Here is an 18,471-nt window from a genome sequence, read left to right as displayed (position 1 = left end):
AATCATAAAGGTTGTCCAGTGCTTCGATATCCGTCGTGTTTAGCGATAATATTGAACTTGTTACTGAATTGTCTTCCCATTGTCCTTCTTCTGTGTGTATACTGTCTTGTACTATGTCTGTGCCTTGTCCTTCTTCTGGTGAGTGTGTTTTTTCTGTGTTGACTTGATGTGGTGCGTTGGCGATGTTGTTGCCAGTTGGTGTTGATGAGGATGCTGGTATTATGATTATCAGTTGTTCTGTTTCGGGCTCTGCTGGGCGTTTCGTGGACGAGTTTGTGATCCTTTGTATTATTTTGTATATCTTTTTGTTGGTCCTTGTTGGGCTGTTGCTTTGTCTGTTTGCTGACGGGGACCATAATATGTTCGGGTCGTTGGAGGTGAAAATGGTTAGTGGACTTCCTTGGGAGGAGTCTGAAGCGAGTTTGTTCACTTCCACCGATTCGTTGTTGCGAAGCTTAGTTATATCCAGTTGGATGCGTGGTGCAATCAGTCTTTCTTTTTGTCTCTGTTTTGCCTTTTCTAATTTGGATTGTGCCAGCGCCGCCTCCTTCGAGCAATGCTCGAATTCTTTGCTTGTCTTTGTTGTGCGTTGTGTTGGGTCTGTCCCTTTCCTTTTGGTTTGTTGCGCCTTTTTCTGTGGTCGTGGGTTTTTGGCCGGCTGGAGCCGTTGTGTTCTTGGACTTGGTCCGGGTTGATCCATTTCTGAAGATGGTTCGAGGTTACAGTCGGCTGGTGCTTGTTTGTTTTGGGCCTGCTTGTTAGTCTTCTTTTCTGTTAACAAAAATTCTTTTATTTTTTCTTGGTTTCAGTTGAATTACTGTACTATTTTACATGCTACAAAATGCATTAGTCTTGATTTTGATTCATTAACGATAGCTAGGTCGTTTTTTCTGATTACGGTGTTCTTACGATTGTGTGTGTCTAATGTGATTGTTGTTTGGAGTAGTTTGTGATTGTACCGTCTGGTATTATATTCCATAATGGTTTAAGTGTGCCCCGGGGTTCATTTGTTCTACGTGCAAGTGTTTTTCGTGCAACTTGTTTGTTGTGTTAGTGATTTGTTGTTGTTTTATCCCCAAATGTTATCATTAATTTATCAGTTGTTATTTTTATGGGTGATACATTCTTACGTTTTGTAGCCTTTTTCTTGACATTTTGGAGGGTAGCATTGTCGGACGCCGAGTCTTCGTCAGGTGGTTCCTCATTGCATTGGATGTCTAACTCGGGTTCTGAATCTGTCTCGATGTTCCAAATTGATTCGGCATTCAACATCGGTTGTTTCGGTCCTCTCTTTTTGTCTAAATAGAAATTTTTGATGTCTCGATACGTCAAATTATTTTGTGCTCCTTTTGTTGCGATATTGGAAAGTTGTTCATTGATTTTTCTGCCAAAGTATGCCGTGTATGGTGCTATTTTAGTTGTTGTGTTTGGGAACAGTTTTATTTCTTGTATTATTTCTGCTACCTTGTCTGCGAGTGTTATTTGTGACCATTTGGTATTTTATTTAGTACTGATAGACGTCTTTTTATTGTTTGGATTAGGCGTTCTATAATTCCTGTTGCCCTGTGATTTCCAGCTGGAGCTGGTCATAGTTTTATTTTATTGTCTTTGCATAATATTCCGAATTGTCTTGATTTAAATGCTTGTCCTTGATCGCATCTTAAATTTCTAGGTATTCCGTGAAATTTTATGTATTGATTAAGATATTCAATTGCGATTTCCGCATCAAAGTTATGGTATACTTTAGCGTGTGGGTACCTAGAGTATCTATCTACTGATGCTAGTATGTATGAATCTTTGTGGTGTTCGTCCATGATTGGGCCTGCGAAGTCCAATTGGACTTCTTCGTTTGGTTCCTGTAGTGGTGGAAATTGTGAAATTTTGCGTGTGGGGATTATTGGCTTGAAGTTCTTACCTATTTTGATGCATGGTTGGCAGTTTTGTGTAAGTCTTACGATTTCTCTATGGATGCGCGGAAACCAGATCAGATTTGCTAAATGCATCGTTTCTGATTGTCCCGGGTGTTTGCGATGTATGGAATTCCTGATGAGTTTGCGCAATTGTGTTGGTATGAATAATTTTCCATCGTACATGATGCAACCTGATGTTGTTGTGCCTAGTTCCCTCTTCAGTGAATGCCAGTAACGGCTGAAGTGTTTTAGTGTGTCCAGACTTTGTCTTCTATGATTTGTTATAAACTTCGGCTTTGGGGGTTTAATTTTGTGGCTTCAGCTATAAAGTCTTCATTGAAAACCTTGTAAAGGTTCTTTAGGTAGTCCAGTGAGCTGTCGTAATCTCTGTCCATGATTGGTTTGTATTGTTGTTTACTTAGTAATGGGTTGAGTCCTTGTCCTATGTTGTTGATGTCATCCGTTTGTGTTGCGATATGTGTTATTTGTTGGATCTCCAGTTGGTAACTTCATTTTTGTTTTGTTTAGGGCTCTGTGTATTCTTGTAATTGTGATGGAGATCGTATCTATTTGTGGTCTTTCTCGTGTTGTTATATGTACTTTTGTGTTAGATACGTTGTTCATGTTGGCTTCGAAATTCTGATTAACTTCATACAGTTTAGGCTGAGATAAATGTTTTAATAGTTTATTTCTATGCGAATTAGAGAGCGACTGTTTGGTAGCGTGTGAATGGCAAAATGCGCTTTGTTCTTGCTCACTCCAATCGGAACAATTTTTGACGTCATTAAGTGCGTCTGTATAGCGTGCTTTGTGATTGGTTAATTCTCTGTGTTTAGTATGTAATGTGTACTTTACTGCTGTTAATGTGCTTATTACACGATTCTCGTTCATTTGTCACCAGTTGGTGTAGAGTTTCAATGACGGCTTAAGTAGTCTGCGAATCTCATATTTTTCCCGGCGATATGTTCGACTTTAAAGTTGAATGGTAATAGCCTGTCGATCCAGCGTGTTAGTCGGCTTTGATATGTTTTTCCCTCTATTGTTTTATAGAGCTGACAATAGAGCTTGGTGACGCGTTTGAAGTGTAAAATGAGAACCAAATAAGTAATATTTGAAATGTTCTAGTGACCAAACTACTGCTAATAGTTCGAGTTCCTTTATGCTGTATCTTTGTTCTTTTTTATTTAAAAATCTACTTGCGTATGCGATAGGGTGCCAATTATTATTTTGTTTCTGTTCTAGGCATGCGCCTAGTCCTTCTTTGCTCGCATCGCATTTTACTTGTGTTTCATTATTGATATTAAAATGTTTTTGTTCGACAATTTTCTGTATAGCTTGTTTTATTTTATTAAATGCGACTGTGTGTTGGTCGTTCCATTCCAATTTTTTCTTAGATGTTGTAGCTGATAAGAGGTGTCTGATTGGTGCTGATAGTGTTGCTAGGTTTGGAATGAATTTTATTAGGTGATGAATGCCACCCATAAATTATCTTTGTTGTTTTAGTGTCTTGGGGTTTTCCAGTTGGGTTATTGCGTCCGTTTTTTGTTTAGTGGGTTTTATTCCCTCTGAATTTATTTTGTATCCTAACCATGTGAACTCATTCAGCCCGAATTGGTTTTTGTGTAGGCTTATTCCGAGGTTTTCCTCGTTTAGCCTGTGTAAAGTTTTATCTACTTCATTTTCATGATCTTCTAGAGTTCCTTTCGGTTTATGATTTTGTCATCTAAGAACGCGTTCGTCGAGTTGAATCTGTCCAGTGTTGTGTCCATCATTTTTTAGAATGTTGCTGGAAGGTCTGTCAGTCAGTAGAATCCGTTGAGGAATTTTTATGTACCTGTGGCGTTTCCCCCTAATATGTTACAGTTGCAGTGTTTATGTGTATCCAGATGAAGTGGTATCTGGCTGTATGCGTATTTTAGATCTATTTTGCTGAAGTATAATTTTCCTTCTTTTGTTGTTAGTTCTGATGTTTTCAGAGCAATTTTATCCGTTAGGTGATCTATGCTTTGCAGTTGATATTCTTTTGTGAATTGCATCGTTTAGGATTTTAGAAGCTATTGCCATTTTATTCGACTGATCTGATTTTGCTATAATGACTACCGGGCTTATGAAGTGTTCGTCTGAGCTTTTCGATAATTTTTTGAGTTCTTTTTACCACTTTTTCTGTTAAATGTAGTGAAATTCTTCTGCCTTTGCGTTGTGTAGGTTGGAATGCTTTTTTAAACGTCGATTTTGCTACGTGGTATTTTGATCTGCCTAATCTTGTACATAAGTGTGGTTTTTTTGGTGAATATCCATTTGGATTTTCTTTGGTGTAGATTTGATATATTGAATAAATTTTTCCAATATTTGGTAATTGACGTTGTCATCATTAAGCGTAATCCCAGTTGGTCCATTACGTCTCTCCCCATTATGTTGATGGTGTTGTTGTCTACCAATAGTATTGTGCAGTTTTTTGCGCTGGATGATCCGGATGTGATATCCACTTGTATTACTCCTGTTATGTCTATTTTATTGTTGTTGAAACATCTGAATTCTCCTATTGATTTGTTGGGCTGTTGATAATTGTTTTCTTGTTTACTACTATTTTTCATGCTGTTTCGGTGTTCATAAAGCTTCGTGGGCTTCCTGTATCTGCTAGCCAATGTATTTGTTGGTTGTTTGTTCGGGTTTTCATCTAGAACTCTCCTCTTCTTATTTTGTTTATGTCTGACACCTTCTCATTTGTAAAGATTATTGATTGGATGAAGTTTATGTTTTGCCAATCCTCCATCATCTCTCTTATGTAGCATGTTGATTCCGGGTCGATTGTCTCTTCTGCTTTTGTTTGGTCGTCCGCCTCTGTTTCTTCGTTTATGTTTCTAATCTTTTGTTGTGTTTGTCTTGGTGCCAGTTGGATGTACCTCTGTTGTGGTTGTGTTCCTGTGTTGTTTTGTTGACGTCTTTGTTGTGGTATATATGAGGGGCGCGGTGGCATTTCCGATGTGCACAGTTTTGGAAAGTGGCCTATCTTTTTACGTATTCGACATGCTTCATTTTTGGTAGGATATATGTTTCGGTGTCATGCAAGAAATTTGTTACCGCATCTTCGGCAGTTTTGTATTTGTCCTGTCTGCGGAGTGGGTAGCATTGGGCCTCTGTTTTGTCGTTTCATATATTGTACTTTTTCAAACCATGGGTTGTTTGTGTTGATAGATGAGTGTGAGATGTTCATTTTTCGTTGATTGGCTTGGCCTCTTTCTCTTGCTAATGCATAATATAGTGTTTCACTTGGTGTCCTGTCTTCTGATAGTAGATCCATTTGGATTTGCTGATTGCTCATTCCTTGTATGAATATGCTTTTGACGAGGCTTTCCTCTAGGTGCTCCCAATTGCATATTGCCCCGTGTTTTTTATACGCGAGTGAAATATTTCGAGTGACTTTCCTTCTTTTTGTTGGCATCTGAAGAACTGCAATCTGTCGAATGTTTCGCTTCTTGTTTGTGTGAATGCTTCATTTATTTGTGCGACTAGTGCATCTGTTGTGCATTTTTGTAGGTCTGTATGTGCGAATCTCTGGTGAAAATGCTTGTTGGTTGTGCTCCTAGTTATAGGTAGATAAGGCTTTGACCTTATTGTCTGTCTCGTCCCAGAGGATATTATCTACCTGTGGTCCTTTTTTTCATTTTCCTTGCTTGCGTTCTGCCAATCGGTTATTCGCTTTAGGTTGCGTTGTTTGCGTTGCCATTTTTCGGCAGTTGTTTTTTCTGATAGTGCAGGTTCGTAAAGTGGTTGTGTTTGATAATCCGAATCCTCGCTTTTCGGTTTTGGTTGTAACATTTTTTCTACTTGAATTTTGTCTTTAACCATTATAGCTAATTTGACTGTGGATAACCATTTGTCCCAGTGTAATTCTGGTTGGTGACCTTTGTCCCAGAAAAAGTGTACTCCAAGTGGAGAGCGAGCCATCGTTGACTGCGCCATAATGTATGCTATAACTGGGATCACGAAAAGAGCAAGTAATAAACTTGAATTAGCAACCTATTTCAGCTTCGCTTAAGGCAGAATTGCGCAATTGCTTTTTCGCACGTCGCGACTAAGAAGTAGTACCAGTTGGCACTGATCAAATGTTGTGCACAAAGCTGTCACTCAAACCTACAACAACGTTTTCACCTATTGATGAAAGTATAAGTCTAACCTAAAGCAGGGAGAGTTTATTCCATGTGGAATATATATATATATATATATATATATATATATATATGTAATATAGTTTATCAGTGTTTATATTAATACGTAGGATAGTTGGTTGCATACTCTCGGTGGGCTCGTCCACCACAAAAATGGTAATAATACTAATAATGATAATAATAGTAATAATAATAATAATAATAATAATAATAATAATAATAATAAAAATAATAATAAAAATAATACTAATAATAAAAAAAATAATAATAATGATAATAATAATAATAAAACTAATCATAATATTAAAAATATTAATAACAATAATAATAATAATAATAATAATAATAATAACAATAACAAAAAATAATAATACTGAATTTCAACAAACTTGGTTTCACCCAGCTTAGTAGGTCCCTAACGGGGCTTGAATTTCATTCCTCTCAAATAGTCTCCATCCATATAGGTATGATTTGTACTTAAATTTGTTCTTAGCTAAATAAATAGAATTTTTCTCTCCTGATATTGGGAGGACTTAAGAAGAAAATGGATTCTAATTAGGAAAATCACGCGCCAGTTTCATCGAATTGTTGTATTTTGTAACTCGGTAGAACAAATTACATCGAAAGCTCTGGCAATATTACATTCGTCTTATCATAAAAACTTTTCACGTTAGATCGTGTTTTGAGATGTCCATTTCTCATTAGCCAAAATTGCTCTACGTGAACCAAAAATCTACATGTCAATTATTTGCTTGAAACCACGAGTTCCATGAAGACAGTTTGATATGCGATTGGAAGTAAATTGACTGATCGAAAGCAACTATGTACTCTTTATCAGTAAAATGACTGCTTGATTGTATACTTTTCAAACTTTTTCTGTGAAGAATTTCCATTTGCTTGACAATAGTTTTACCAGCATACCAAATATTTGATCCATAAAACAAGAAAGATAAATGTAACTTTCGACTAGATTGCACTTAAATAACATTTCTGTATCACTTGGAATTGATCTCTTTAGATACGCAATCTTTTCACTACCTTTTAGTAAAACAATAATTAAGTGATACTCCCTTGATGAATCTTCTGAAAAAAATATGCCTCGATCTTTGAAGTGTCTCTCATGTGAGATGGTTCCATTTGTGGGAAGAAGCAATTTTTGCATGTTTTGATTTTTCGCAAGGAAAATTGCATAGTTTTAAGCTAATCGAAATTGAAGTTTAACCAATTCTCCTAGCTACAAAAGTTTGCATTTTCAATATTCTCTCCCGCTACATTTTATTGTTCACAGTGCTGATGGTTTTTGTGTCATCGGCGTATAAATAGCTCTCATTGACAATTATTTCAGGTAGGTCATTTATATGAACGGAAAAAGGAAACACTGTAAGAATTGACCCTTGAGGCCCACCGCTGGTGATTGGTCAAAAGTTCGATTTTCCCCTAGCTATTAAAATTCTTGGCTGTCGATCAGTCAAATATGACGCAGAGAAATTTCAAGAAAGCACTAATAAATTCCATTTGGCATAATTCCAGAAGCATGATATTAAAATTGATAGTATCAAAGGCTTTTGCTATGTCGAGATAGACTGTCATGGGCGTTTTCTTTGTCTCAAGTAACTCATACAACCTGTTGCAGTAGCGAATCAATTGAGTGATGGTTGAACAATTTTTCCTAAAACCATGGTGCTCTACGCAAAGCTTTTGACGTAGAAAGATGGAGAACTGTTAATACACTATACGCTCAAATTTGTGTGTGTATGTGTGCGTTTGTGTATGTATGTGTGTATATATGTGTGTAAGTGTCTGTATAATTGTGTGTGTGTGTTTACGTGCGTGCGTGCGCGCGTGCATGTTTGTTTGTTTGCGTGTTTGCTAGTTTGTGTCTGCCCTCCCGTTTTTACTACCCTAACAGTTCCCTACCCCTTCCCCATTAGCATATATGGAAGATTAGGAGCGCAAAAAAAGAATTTGGGAAAAGGAAATAGAGATCATGATATCTTCCTGTACGCACGACTCTCTTGCAAGATCGCTTCTTGAGGTCAACTTGGAAATTGTTTTTCAGTTGTCACGTACAAGGCAATACAAGACCTACCAACTAACACAGCTTTTACCAAATTTGGAACAAAATATGATTGCGGTTTGCAAAAATGGAATTATGAAAGCTAGCGGCAAAAAATTTCCACCTGAGAACAATCTTTCGTAATCATTCAATAATATTGTCACGTCATATTACGGAAATATTTTACATTTCCTTGTCATTTTACATAAAATAAAAATATTCACTCGAAACAGTAATTTTCATGGAACCCAAATTGACTAGAATTTTCTAATCTATCGAAAAGGCTAAGAGCTTTCATGTGATTTTTGAAGTTAAGTCAAATTGAATTAACAAGTTGAGTGGGATTACTATGTCGATTTGAAGTTCATTTATCTCGCCACTAAATCTGACGAGTTTTGCGAACAGTTCCTGTTTGGCAATAAAGGGTAATCTTTTTAAAAACAAAGTTGCCCTGAATGAGAGACATTTTTCAAGGACAGTTAGATTTACGAACCGTTATGGCGTCTTTGCAACAGTTAAACCTTAGATTTAATGGTCTAGGATTATAAAAGGCTCAGTTGAATCGTATAAGTGTATAGATTTGGATCGTCCGTTTTTTAAAGCTCGTTTTTAGCGCAGTTATCTTCTCCAGCTTGGTTTATTCGCGCAGAAACCATTTATGCTGAAATTTTGGTCACGTGCGGCAGGTCCGAACAATTGGCGTGCTTCAAAGCTAATAAAACTAAAAAATACGCCAAGGTGCATAACAAAGGCGAACAGCACCCCTTGCCATGAGTCCTCCGATCTCCGATACCCCCTCCACCTCCCCACCCCAACCCCGAGCCCAGATAGAATACAGAAACAAACAAAAAATAACTGATTTTTATAAAAAATGAAATCTAAACTTTCGCCGCGTAAGGCACTACCTAGCTAGGTAAAACCAATTTTGGTTAAATTTATTGTTATTAAACAGTTGTTTCTTTTTTATTAAATTGATCGAAGATCTCGTTAATGAGAGCTGTCAAAATATTTACAATAACTGATTGAATTCTGTTTCTGGTACAAATTGTGATAAAAGAAGTTGAACTTGTGATTGACCTTTCTTTGTCAAATAACAGAATGGACGTTCACATAAATGAGATGATAAACGTAAGAGGAAAAATGAGAAAAGAGAAAAAGTTTCATCCCCAGTGTCGTCCCACTGGATTTTTAAAAAATTCTAATCGCTTACATTGATATCTCCTGTCAGAACTGTGGATCCATATTCTTCCTGTCTAATTTGCACAAAACCTCTTGTTCGTTTCTTAATTCAAGATATTGTAACCATTGCAATGTATGCTTCAAAAATTGGGGTTCAGTGTTCAATTTCTTATTTTTCGCACTCAACAAAATTAGACATCAAAATTTAAACTAGTGTGAAAAAGAGTTATTCTGAAAACTATAAACTATTAATAATATTAATAATAGTAATAACAATAATAAAAAAGAATTCAAACCAAACTTGGTTTCCACCATCTTGGTATTGCCCCACTTAGAGGAGTTTCAATTTTATTTAAGGTTTTATAATGGATCCCATCCAGAACGATAGATTGATTTTTTTAAAATTTTAATTGATCAGAGTGCCCATAATTTCGCTTTTGGGGGTTTCGATTATGCAAATTTCAGCTGAGTCTTCCCCTTAACTCAAGTTAATTAGAAATATCTCAACGCAATCATCTGAAACGATAAACAAAAGAAAACATACCAGAACAGTAGGTGTGTCTTTTTCAGTTTTGTCTGTTTTTGTTTATATGGCCGTTGTTCTCCAAACGCGTCTTCCTCCAATTACAAGAAAACTACGTTTTTCAATAACAATCAATTTGTGTATGTTTACAACGTTACTGCACTTTTGTTGAACTCGTCAAACTTCACTAATAAACTTATCAAAGTTAATAATTATGTACTGTCTCCTAAGATTTTCGACAATTGACCATTTTGCTTACAAAAGATTCTGAAAAATTAATATTTCACATATTGGATTGTTCACAAAAAATTTTGTTTCATTGGAAAACAACCGTATACTTTTAATATCAATAACTTTTTCTCGCAAAGGAAAATTGATCTGCTATAACGAATTCGCAAATCAGTGGGTAATCTTAAAAGAGTGCAATTTGAAGCAAAATGATCTTTTTGAACCTGGCGTCTGCGCGCAATATTCTTCAAGATTTTTTGCTTTTATCTTAGTTCGATATTTGTTTGGTTTATCTCAATCTCTACGCATTATTTCTCAGATAACGTTAATGTTTTCAGCAGGAGTTGAATGCGCTTTATAGAAAAAAACTAAAATGTTTTCTAGCATGAAATATCAATTGACAGAAATAGAATTAGAAATAAAAATACATAACATCGTGACATTTTGTATTAGGTGATCTGAAAAACTGTACTGGAATTAAGAATAATTTTATCACAAGTGCTCTCTTCAGCCTACTATCATATTTTACAAAAAAAGCTCCCAAACGTATTTTGAATTTTTCAAGCTATTTTAATTTTGTCTGCTTCACATGTTGCTTTACTAATAATGCCCACAAGTGCAGTACTTTTTATCATGTGTATGAATTTTTGCATATAAGAAAAATGCCGAATTTTCAATGCGAAATATTTTGTTATACGATTTTTTTAATTTCAAATTAAAATAACCTAAACCTTTGTTAATTGGCGACTAAATGTGATTGAAAGTGTTTCAGAACTCAAAATGATTAATAATGCCAAACAAAAAAATTGTTCTCACAAATTTGTGCGTTCGCAACTACAGTTTTGGTGCGGTTCTTCTTCTATCAGTTTCGGCCACTGTAGTTTTCCTACTATAACACATTTCTTAACAAAACCTTGATTCCATATATGTGGCAGTCAAAGTTCAGTCATATTTAAATGACATTTCTATCCAAACAGTGAAATCTGCTTATCACAAAGTTGTTAAAATCTTTGAAATCGGCGTTTTCTCTGATCAGAGCGGCCGCTTTTTTCAAAAAAAAATATGTTGGTTCGACAAATTTCTATTTATCGCTCCTTTGAAACCAAAAAGATCAACAATCTTCATACGTATATTCAGATTTTCAGAAAAAAACACTGAGTGTGGCGTTGCAGCTTAACTTTTTTAAAAACACTATCGGATTGGTTTCATAATCTCGTTTTGAACGCCTTCTTGTTTCATAAATAATCAACCAAATGCTTTTCAAATTCTTGTAGGTTTGTTTCAATAAGAAACAACAAAAAAGAACCAATTGATTGGTGACATGTTGCAAACCAGAACGAACGCTAAAATATTCGTGTTGGTTGAGATAAATTGACGGTAGAGTTTTTCTCAATTTTTACATACTAAAGTTGATAATTAAGTGACGATTTTGCAAAAATAGTAATGGTTGTTTAGTTGCGTTTGTTTATTTGTTTATTTGTTTGTTTCAGAACGTGGTGCGACAGTCCCTTACTGCCATCTATTCCCAGGAACTGGTTAGTTTCATTTCATTTCATTATTATCAGAGACATTCCTGCGATTAATAATCTCAATGGCGTTAGATTTGTAAGTTTTGCAAAATATGCTGCCTGTTTTTAGTGGTAAAAGTTGCAGAACGACATGTCCAAAAAACTTATATTGCTCTGATATAGTCAAGTAACAATAACAACAGAATAAAATAACGCGAAAAACGACAGTTAGCGGACAATTTCTACCGTAATCCGGTGAATTAAATGAACGGGGGTTTGGACGCTTTCAGCAACATCAATTTTCAAATGGTAAATTTTACAGGACTTTAGTGGACAACATTGCCAATACCTCATCGCATATTTTATCAATACCTAACTGTTGTCCGCGATCAAAATTTGATGCGCCAACGGTAGCAACAGTGATAAAAAAGTGATAACTCTTACGATGAAAAAGTTAACGTAACCATTTTCCACAATTTTGGGCATTTAAATCTTCTATTTTCAATTAAATGTTTTCGAAAAACAGTAGCTGACACTTTTAACAGGTAACTCTTATTACCAAAAAAAAAAACTTGTAGAAATTTGTATCAAAAAATGTAAGTGTCTTTACATTGGTATTTTTTAAACCAAACCTAAGAATTGCGCATGAAATAATCAGAAATAATCAGCTTCAATGGCAGACTTGAGTCTAGTAGTCAATTGTCTTCCGGATCTCTTTGTCCTGTATCTTCGGTTTTATTTAAATGAAAATCTCTCATTTGAATCAACTCCAGACATTGTTGCACTCCGTAAAATATATAGAACTTAAAAGCAAAAAAACACTATTTGAATGAGTTTTACTTCCTCTGAAACGCAACTAAGTTACAAGTTGTTGCTTCAAATAATGTTTTGGGTTTTTTTCTATTAACCTAAAGGTAAATTAATTAGTTTTACTCTTGAGTTCCGAAAACAAGCAAAGTAATAAACTTTGATGCCGAACTATTCAAATGAATAAATGGCACAAAACGTATCTCCGATAGTCTTGCTCACTTGTCATCGATTAATTGATAAGACATATACAACAAACTCTATGTCATATGATACAGCGATATGATAAAATATAGATTGTATAGACACTAATTCAGCTGCAATGCAGTAAAGACAACCAACAGTAAAATGAGATGTTTTCACTTTATATTTTTTTCGGACATATAAAACATTTCTTTTTCTTTTTTTCAGGATATAGTTGTTGCTGGTCGATTGGGCCCAAAAATATTCTTTTGGGTTTTTGGTCTTATGAAAAAGAAAGTAAATTGAATCACATAATCCCAGTACTTGTTGGCGACTCATAACCGACTATTTCACTTGAAGGATGACCACACAGTGTTTTTGGATATTTCTAACCACCTGCGTGTTGTCATTGGTTAAAAATGGTTTCAACAAGGGTAAAAAAAATAGACAATCTCTTGCATTACAAAAATATTTAAAAAACACAGAAAGAAGAACTTTTGACGTTTGCATTGATTTTATCATATATTTTTTCTCATATGACTCACATCACTTCATTGTTTTATCTTCAATCATTGTTTCTAATTAGTAGACTTTATCTTCATCTCCCAAAAGATATTTTTATGTGCTCCAAATATTTTTTTCTTCTGCAAGAAACTTTAGAATACCAATTCTCATTGAGTCGTTGCTTCCTTCTCATCAGCGCCTTTGTCATCCAGCATAAATTTTGAGGGAATAGTTTTCAAATTTTTGTTGCCACTCACTTGATCACGAAATTAACAAGAGTCACAATATAAAGTCAACAAGGCGGCTCGGTAATGTGCAATGGCACATAAGGTTCCGACCCCGCCCATCCACAATTTTGTGGATGGGCGACCAAATGAGGAACAGATAGAAAAACCCAAAAATTATTTTTTGCGAATCCCAAAAAAGCCCAAGTCTTTTTCAAAAAATTCCGTATGAACGATAAGATAACCTCCAAAACAAATAACTCAGTGGAGTAAAAATTGATGCATTAGATTGCTGTTATATGTCAATATTAAGAGAGCGAGTCAAAACGAACAGCAAAATCAAACAACAACAACAACAAACATTAATTATATCAAAAAATTTATGTCCCTCTTAAAAACTAAATTTAATAACAAAGTCAACATACCGTCAGATAAACCTGAAACTAAACAAAAATAACTTAAAAATCACCACAAAACATATGCGACCAGTCCATAGAAAGGTTGGGTAATAATTATACAAAAAAGAACAAAAACAGAAAAGTAAAAAAAATTAACTTTTTTTTTTGAAACAATTAACTTCAAAGTAATAAATACCATTAGGAATAAATTAATATTACCACAAATTTGCGATTACCACTGCTTCTATAGAAGGGCATTAGGACCTGACCTTATTCATTTTTTAGAGCGGCTAAAAAGAACAACAAAGAACAAACAAAATTTAAATTGAAACTTGCCAGAAAACGCTGTCAAAACCGTCAAGCCAAATTTTGGCACTCAAAATATATTTGATTGCGCCTTCTTCAAACAGTTATAATGTAGTACGTGGCCATTCATTAGTAAGACTAGGTAACAAGTAGACAAAAAAGCGGAGTGCTAAAGTATGTAATACTTTTAATTTTTTTTTCGAAACAAAATTACATTCAATGTCATGAAAGGCATTAATTACAAAAAGAACTATTTAAATATCGTCGTTTTTTCATGAAAAAGAAACCCTCGAGACCTGTAATTATCCAGAATATTTCTTGCATCTACAAAAAGAACGTCAAATATGACAAAAATCAAATTAATTTAATTTTTTTTTGTGAAAAAGCGGTGTCGAAGCCAGTAAGGTCATAACAAAATCTTTAAAAAAAAGATTTTTGGACACTAATCCCTTTTATTCCCTTGACACCCATAATGTCATATTTGACCTGTAATCAACTAACGAGATTAGGTAACAAAAAGAAACATAAAAAGAACAAAATTGCGAAGTTAAAAAATTATTTTTTAATTTTGGAAAACGATGGGTTTGAAAGTCATAAAAGCCATCAGCTATCTGCTAATATCAGAATATCGGTTTTTCTATTCTTCCATGAAAAGCCAATGAAAGCTATCACTAAACAGGAAATTTCATACGACCGAAACGACAAAGTATAAATAACAGTTAAGACAAAATTAAAAAATTCAATTGATTTCTTCAAGAAAGAGGCGTCGAGGCCATTAAAACGATGATTTATATCTTTCAAGATTTTAATATGTTCAATTGTGTTTTAATTTGAATGCTAATAAGGTGACATGAGAACTGTCAATAATGTGATAGTGTGACAAAATTAGAAAACATGAAAAACTGGCAAATATCAAAACAAACAAAAATCTAAAATCTTGTAGTATCAAAGCCAGAAAACAATAATTTCAGGCTTAAAACTGCAACCGAGAATAAATGTTAACTCAGTAGAAAGAAGAAGCAGTCTTTTTTTGCTGACACTAAGCTGGAAGTTGAACAAATTAAGAAAAAAATAGAGGAAAAGTTAATTAAGCCATTATTTATTGAAAAGTCAATTATTTTTAAAAAAAAACCACCATAAACTTTCAATTAAAAAACTAAATGAATTAGCCTGGAGCTGTTTCGCAAGCGAATTGGTTGGACCTATCACTCCTGAGCTTTGATTTGATATGTTCTGTTCTTTATTATTAAAAAAAAGTCTTTTTTTAAAAAAAAAGACCGACTGATTACAACCCGATTTTTTTTTGGATTGTAACAGTCCAAGAATGGCCCAAAACTACCCCTGTTAATACTTATTGTCCGTTAAGAACAATTGATTTTTCAAATGTTGTAGATATAGATAATTTCTGAGTTGAAACTCAAAATAAATTTTGCATTTTTGATAATCAACGAGTAAAGTTAGCAAAAAACGGCAAAGTTTTAACTACAAGGCACTCTCTGCGGACTCTGAAGTAGAAATAGCCCCCCTCTGAGTCTACAAAGATTGTATGAGTGTTGTTTGGGGGTGTACTGTAGGCAAATTTAATCAAAGTGGACTAAAGTAGCTTATTTCGTGCTGTTGTTGATGAAAAAGGCTAAATTTTGAAATGTTTATCCAGATTTTTTGACCAAAAAATTAAATCAAAACAATCAAAAATGCTTGTTCGTCTTCAAAAATGAAATCAACGACACTATTCTTAAAAATTATAACAAATTTTAGCAAAATTGACGAAAATTTAGGCAAAAATTCCGGAAAATGTGAATAAAAACAACGTGAATTCACTCTTCTTTTCTCAGAAGTTTAAGCCTCGATAACTCCCTGTAGAAAACGAAAATTAAAAAAATCTTTTTAATTCCATATTCTACGCTGAACGAGCTTTCTAATGATACCAGTCTCAACTCTCTACGATGAATATATCGAGCGGCGAAAATTCACTGAACAAAAAAAAAAACCCAGTTGAGTATATAGTTCCTCCCCCCTCAAGAGGGTCGGAACAATAAAATTTTTCGACAAAATTAACGAATTTAATGAGCGACCCTAGTCAAATTGGGACGGTTATCTTGCAAGATCTTGCAAGACTCTAACAAAATTAGGTTTCCTAATGAAGATCGATTTCGAGAACTGTCGAAAATTGTACAAAACACAAAATTCTATCAAACTATTTTAATTTCTGACCCATTGTTTTGAGACGTTTATCTGCTAAGAATATTGTAAGAATCATAGCATATAACCGTTGCAATCTTGTATCTTAGCAGATAACCGATATTTGTAAGATTCTTGCAAGATCTTAGCAGATGACAGTCGCAGTCTGTCTAGGGGAGAACTTTTCTCCCGCACACAGCGAAAACTAAATTGCAAAAATTGTTAACAATTGGCGTCGTTCTGATGTAGAAGCTAAATTATTAAAATGTATCTTGATATATACTTTTTGGAATAACTTTTCGCTCACAGAAAAACATTTGTTAGGAACGTTTTTGCTTGTTGAGCAATTATTAGCTCAAAACAGGCCGGTGGTGTTGATGTTAAGAGTTTTAAATTACAAGTACCCGCTTTCGCTTAAAAAATATTGAACTTAATTCTCGTTCTTTCTCCATTTTTAACAAAAAAACCAACCAAATAGGAAAACCACAAATTATAGAAAGGTTTTGTCCCCACCTAATTTCTAGAATGTTAAGTTGCTGTAACAAAAAATTCTTCATAAATAATTGATGAGAGAATCATTACTTCAATTTATTGTTTGCTGGGAAATTTTCCACTTATGGTGTATAAATTATTCCCTTGAGCAGGTAAATTGAAGATCTTTGACCGCAATTACATATCAGTTACTTAACTGCCTACTGATCCAAAACGGTTTTTCCATGTTTTCAATTTTTAGTAAACAAGATATTTTTTGTAAAATCTACTAAAAAGGATTTGATATTGTTTTTGAAGGACGAGAGGACGATCTATCGAAATGAGATAATTACAAGCAAGCATTGAACTTCATTAAAAGACAGAATGAGAGATCAGCTAAACCTCCAGATTAAAACGATAAAAATTTGCCGTGGAACAAATAAGGTACACGGAAAACACCAGTCACGTTTCGAAAGCTAGTCTCTGAGATTAAGCGACTACAGTCCCAATTGCAGGATCGATTAATGAGGGTTTATATGAATGCGAGGGCGGCTGTACTTATGATTACATTAAATGCGGTAAAGGGTCTCCCGAAATTGCCCAACTTTTAATCAGTTCATTTTCTCATTTTGGTCACAAAAAATTTGATTTTTTCTATTTGAAGTAAAAGTTTCTCTAAGACTGAGCATAACATGTCTGCACTTATATCCTCTGCTATGTATTCATATTGACCGACAATAGTAATTCAGCTAAAATCAGTCAAACCATGGTAGACACTATTAGGTATATTCTAAATCCCAAAAATATAAAAAGCGCGCTTCAATTCTGACAAACTGATATGCATTAATTTCTCACGAAACTAGGAAATGAGCTTTCCGAGTATAACTCAACCAAGCAAGAGATATAGAGCGTTTACTTATTCAGGTTTAAATTGGGTTCAATCTTTTAACTGGATGAGTTATAGTGTTGATATTTTCCATTTGATAAAATGCAATGTTTTACGCTTTAGTGCCATTTTTGCAAAAAATGAGTTTTGGCCTAAATTGATTTTTTAGAAATTTAAATCAATTATTTTCTCTAAGACAACAGTACTATGTTGATAGCTTTAAGGCTGTGTTTCAGAACTGGTATGATCAGTTTCTTACGTGGAAGCCATCCGATTATGGAGGAGTGACAAGGATCAGAGTTCCAAAGTCCAAACTATGGCTTCCAGATATCAATGTGTTCCAGAGGTTCGTATTTTGGTCTCATATGTGCTTAGTTTTTGAGTCTTTCCAATTAAAACTCCAGCCGAGGAGAACGTGAACAAGTTTTCGCTGATTTGGATTGGAATGCTGTTCAAACAATATGTACATTTAATTTGCTTTTACATTTAAATTGCTTTGTAATTGAATGAAATATTAACCTCTAGATCTATAAATAGACTTTTATTATTCTCGAAAAAAATTATCACCGATCCCTTGCAAATTATAGCTACCAAATATTAAGGTATATTTACATTAATCGTTGCCTTTTTTGGTGGTGGTGGGAGGGGGGGGGGGGGGGTGTTGGCACTATGTCCACCAGACGTAATTAGGTAGGGGCGGCTATGAGAGCCAAGACCTATTTTTTTAAATTCAATCTGAAGATAATTTGATAGGAGAGTTGTGCTAAGTTGCTGATTGTATCATGAATTCTGATTTTTATTTTGTTATGATTTTGATCATCCGCTCTAATAGAAAATTCTTTCTAGAGCATTTCTGCCTAAATAGCTTCAGCTGCATAATTGACAAGAATAAAGTTCGGTTAAACAAAAGCAATCATTTTTATTCTTGTTGCAATAAT

General features: G+C 34.4%; 1 protein-coding gene across 1 annotated transcript in view; it reads left to right on the top strand.

The window, feature by feature from the left end:
* LOC142344062 (neuronal acetylcholine receptor subunit beta-3-like) overlaps nucleotides 1–18,471 on the top strand; it is a 51,877-nt gene that overhangs the window by 17,149 nt on the left and 16,257 nt on the right. Inside the window, exons 4-5 of the mRNA XM_075395539.1 lie at nucleotides 11,556–11,600; nucleotides 17,770–17,879. Of these exons, the coding sequence (XP_075251654.1) occupies nucleotides 11,556–11,600; nucleotides 17,770–17,879 (155 nt within the window). The remainder of the gene's footprint in view (nucleotides 1–11,555; nucleotides 11,601–17,769; nucleotides 17,880–18,471) is intronic.

This window comes from Convolutriloba macropyga, chromosome 8 (assembly GCF_964194025.1).
Source record: "Convolutriloba macropyga chromosome 8, txConMacr16.3, whole genome shotgun sequence".
NCBI lineage: Eukaryota > Metazoa > Xenacoelomorpha > Acoela > Convolutidae > Convolutriloba > Convolutriloba macropyga.
Note: the sequence above shows the minus strand (reverse complement) of the source record. Positions and strands in the feature narration are given on the sequence as shown.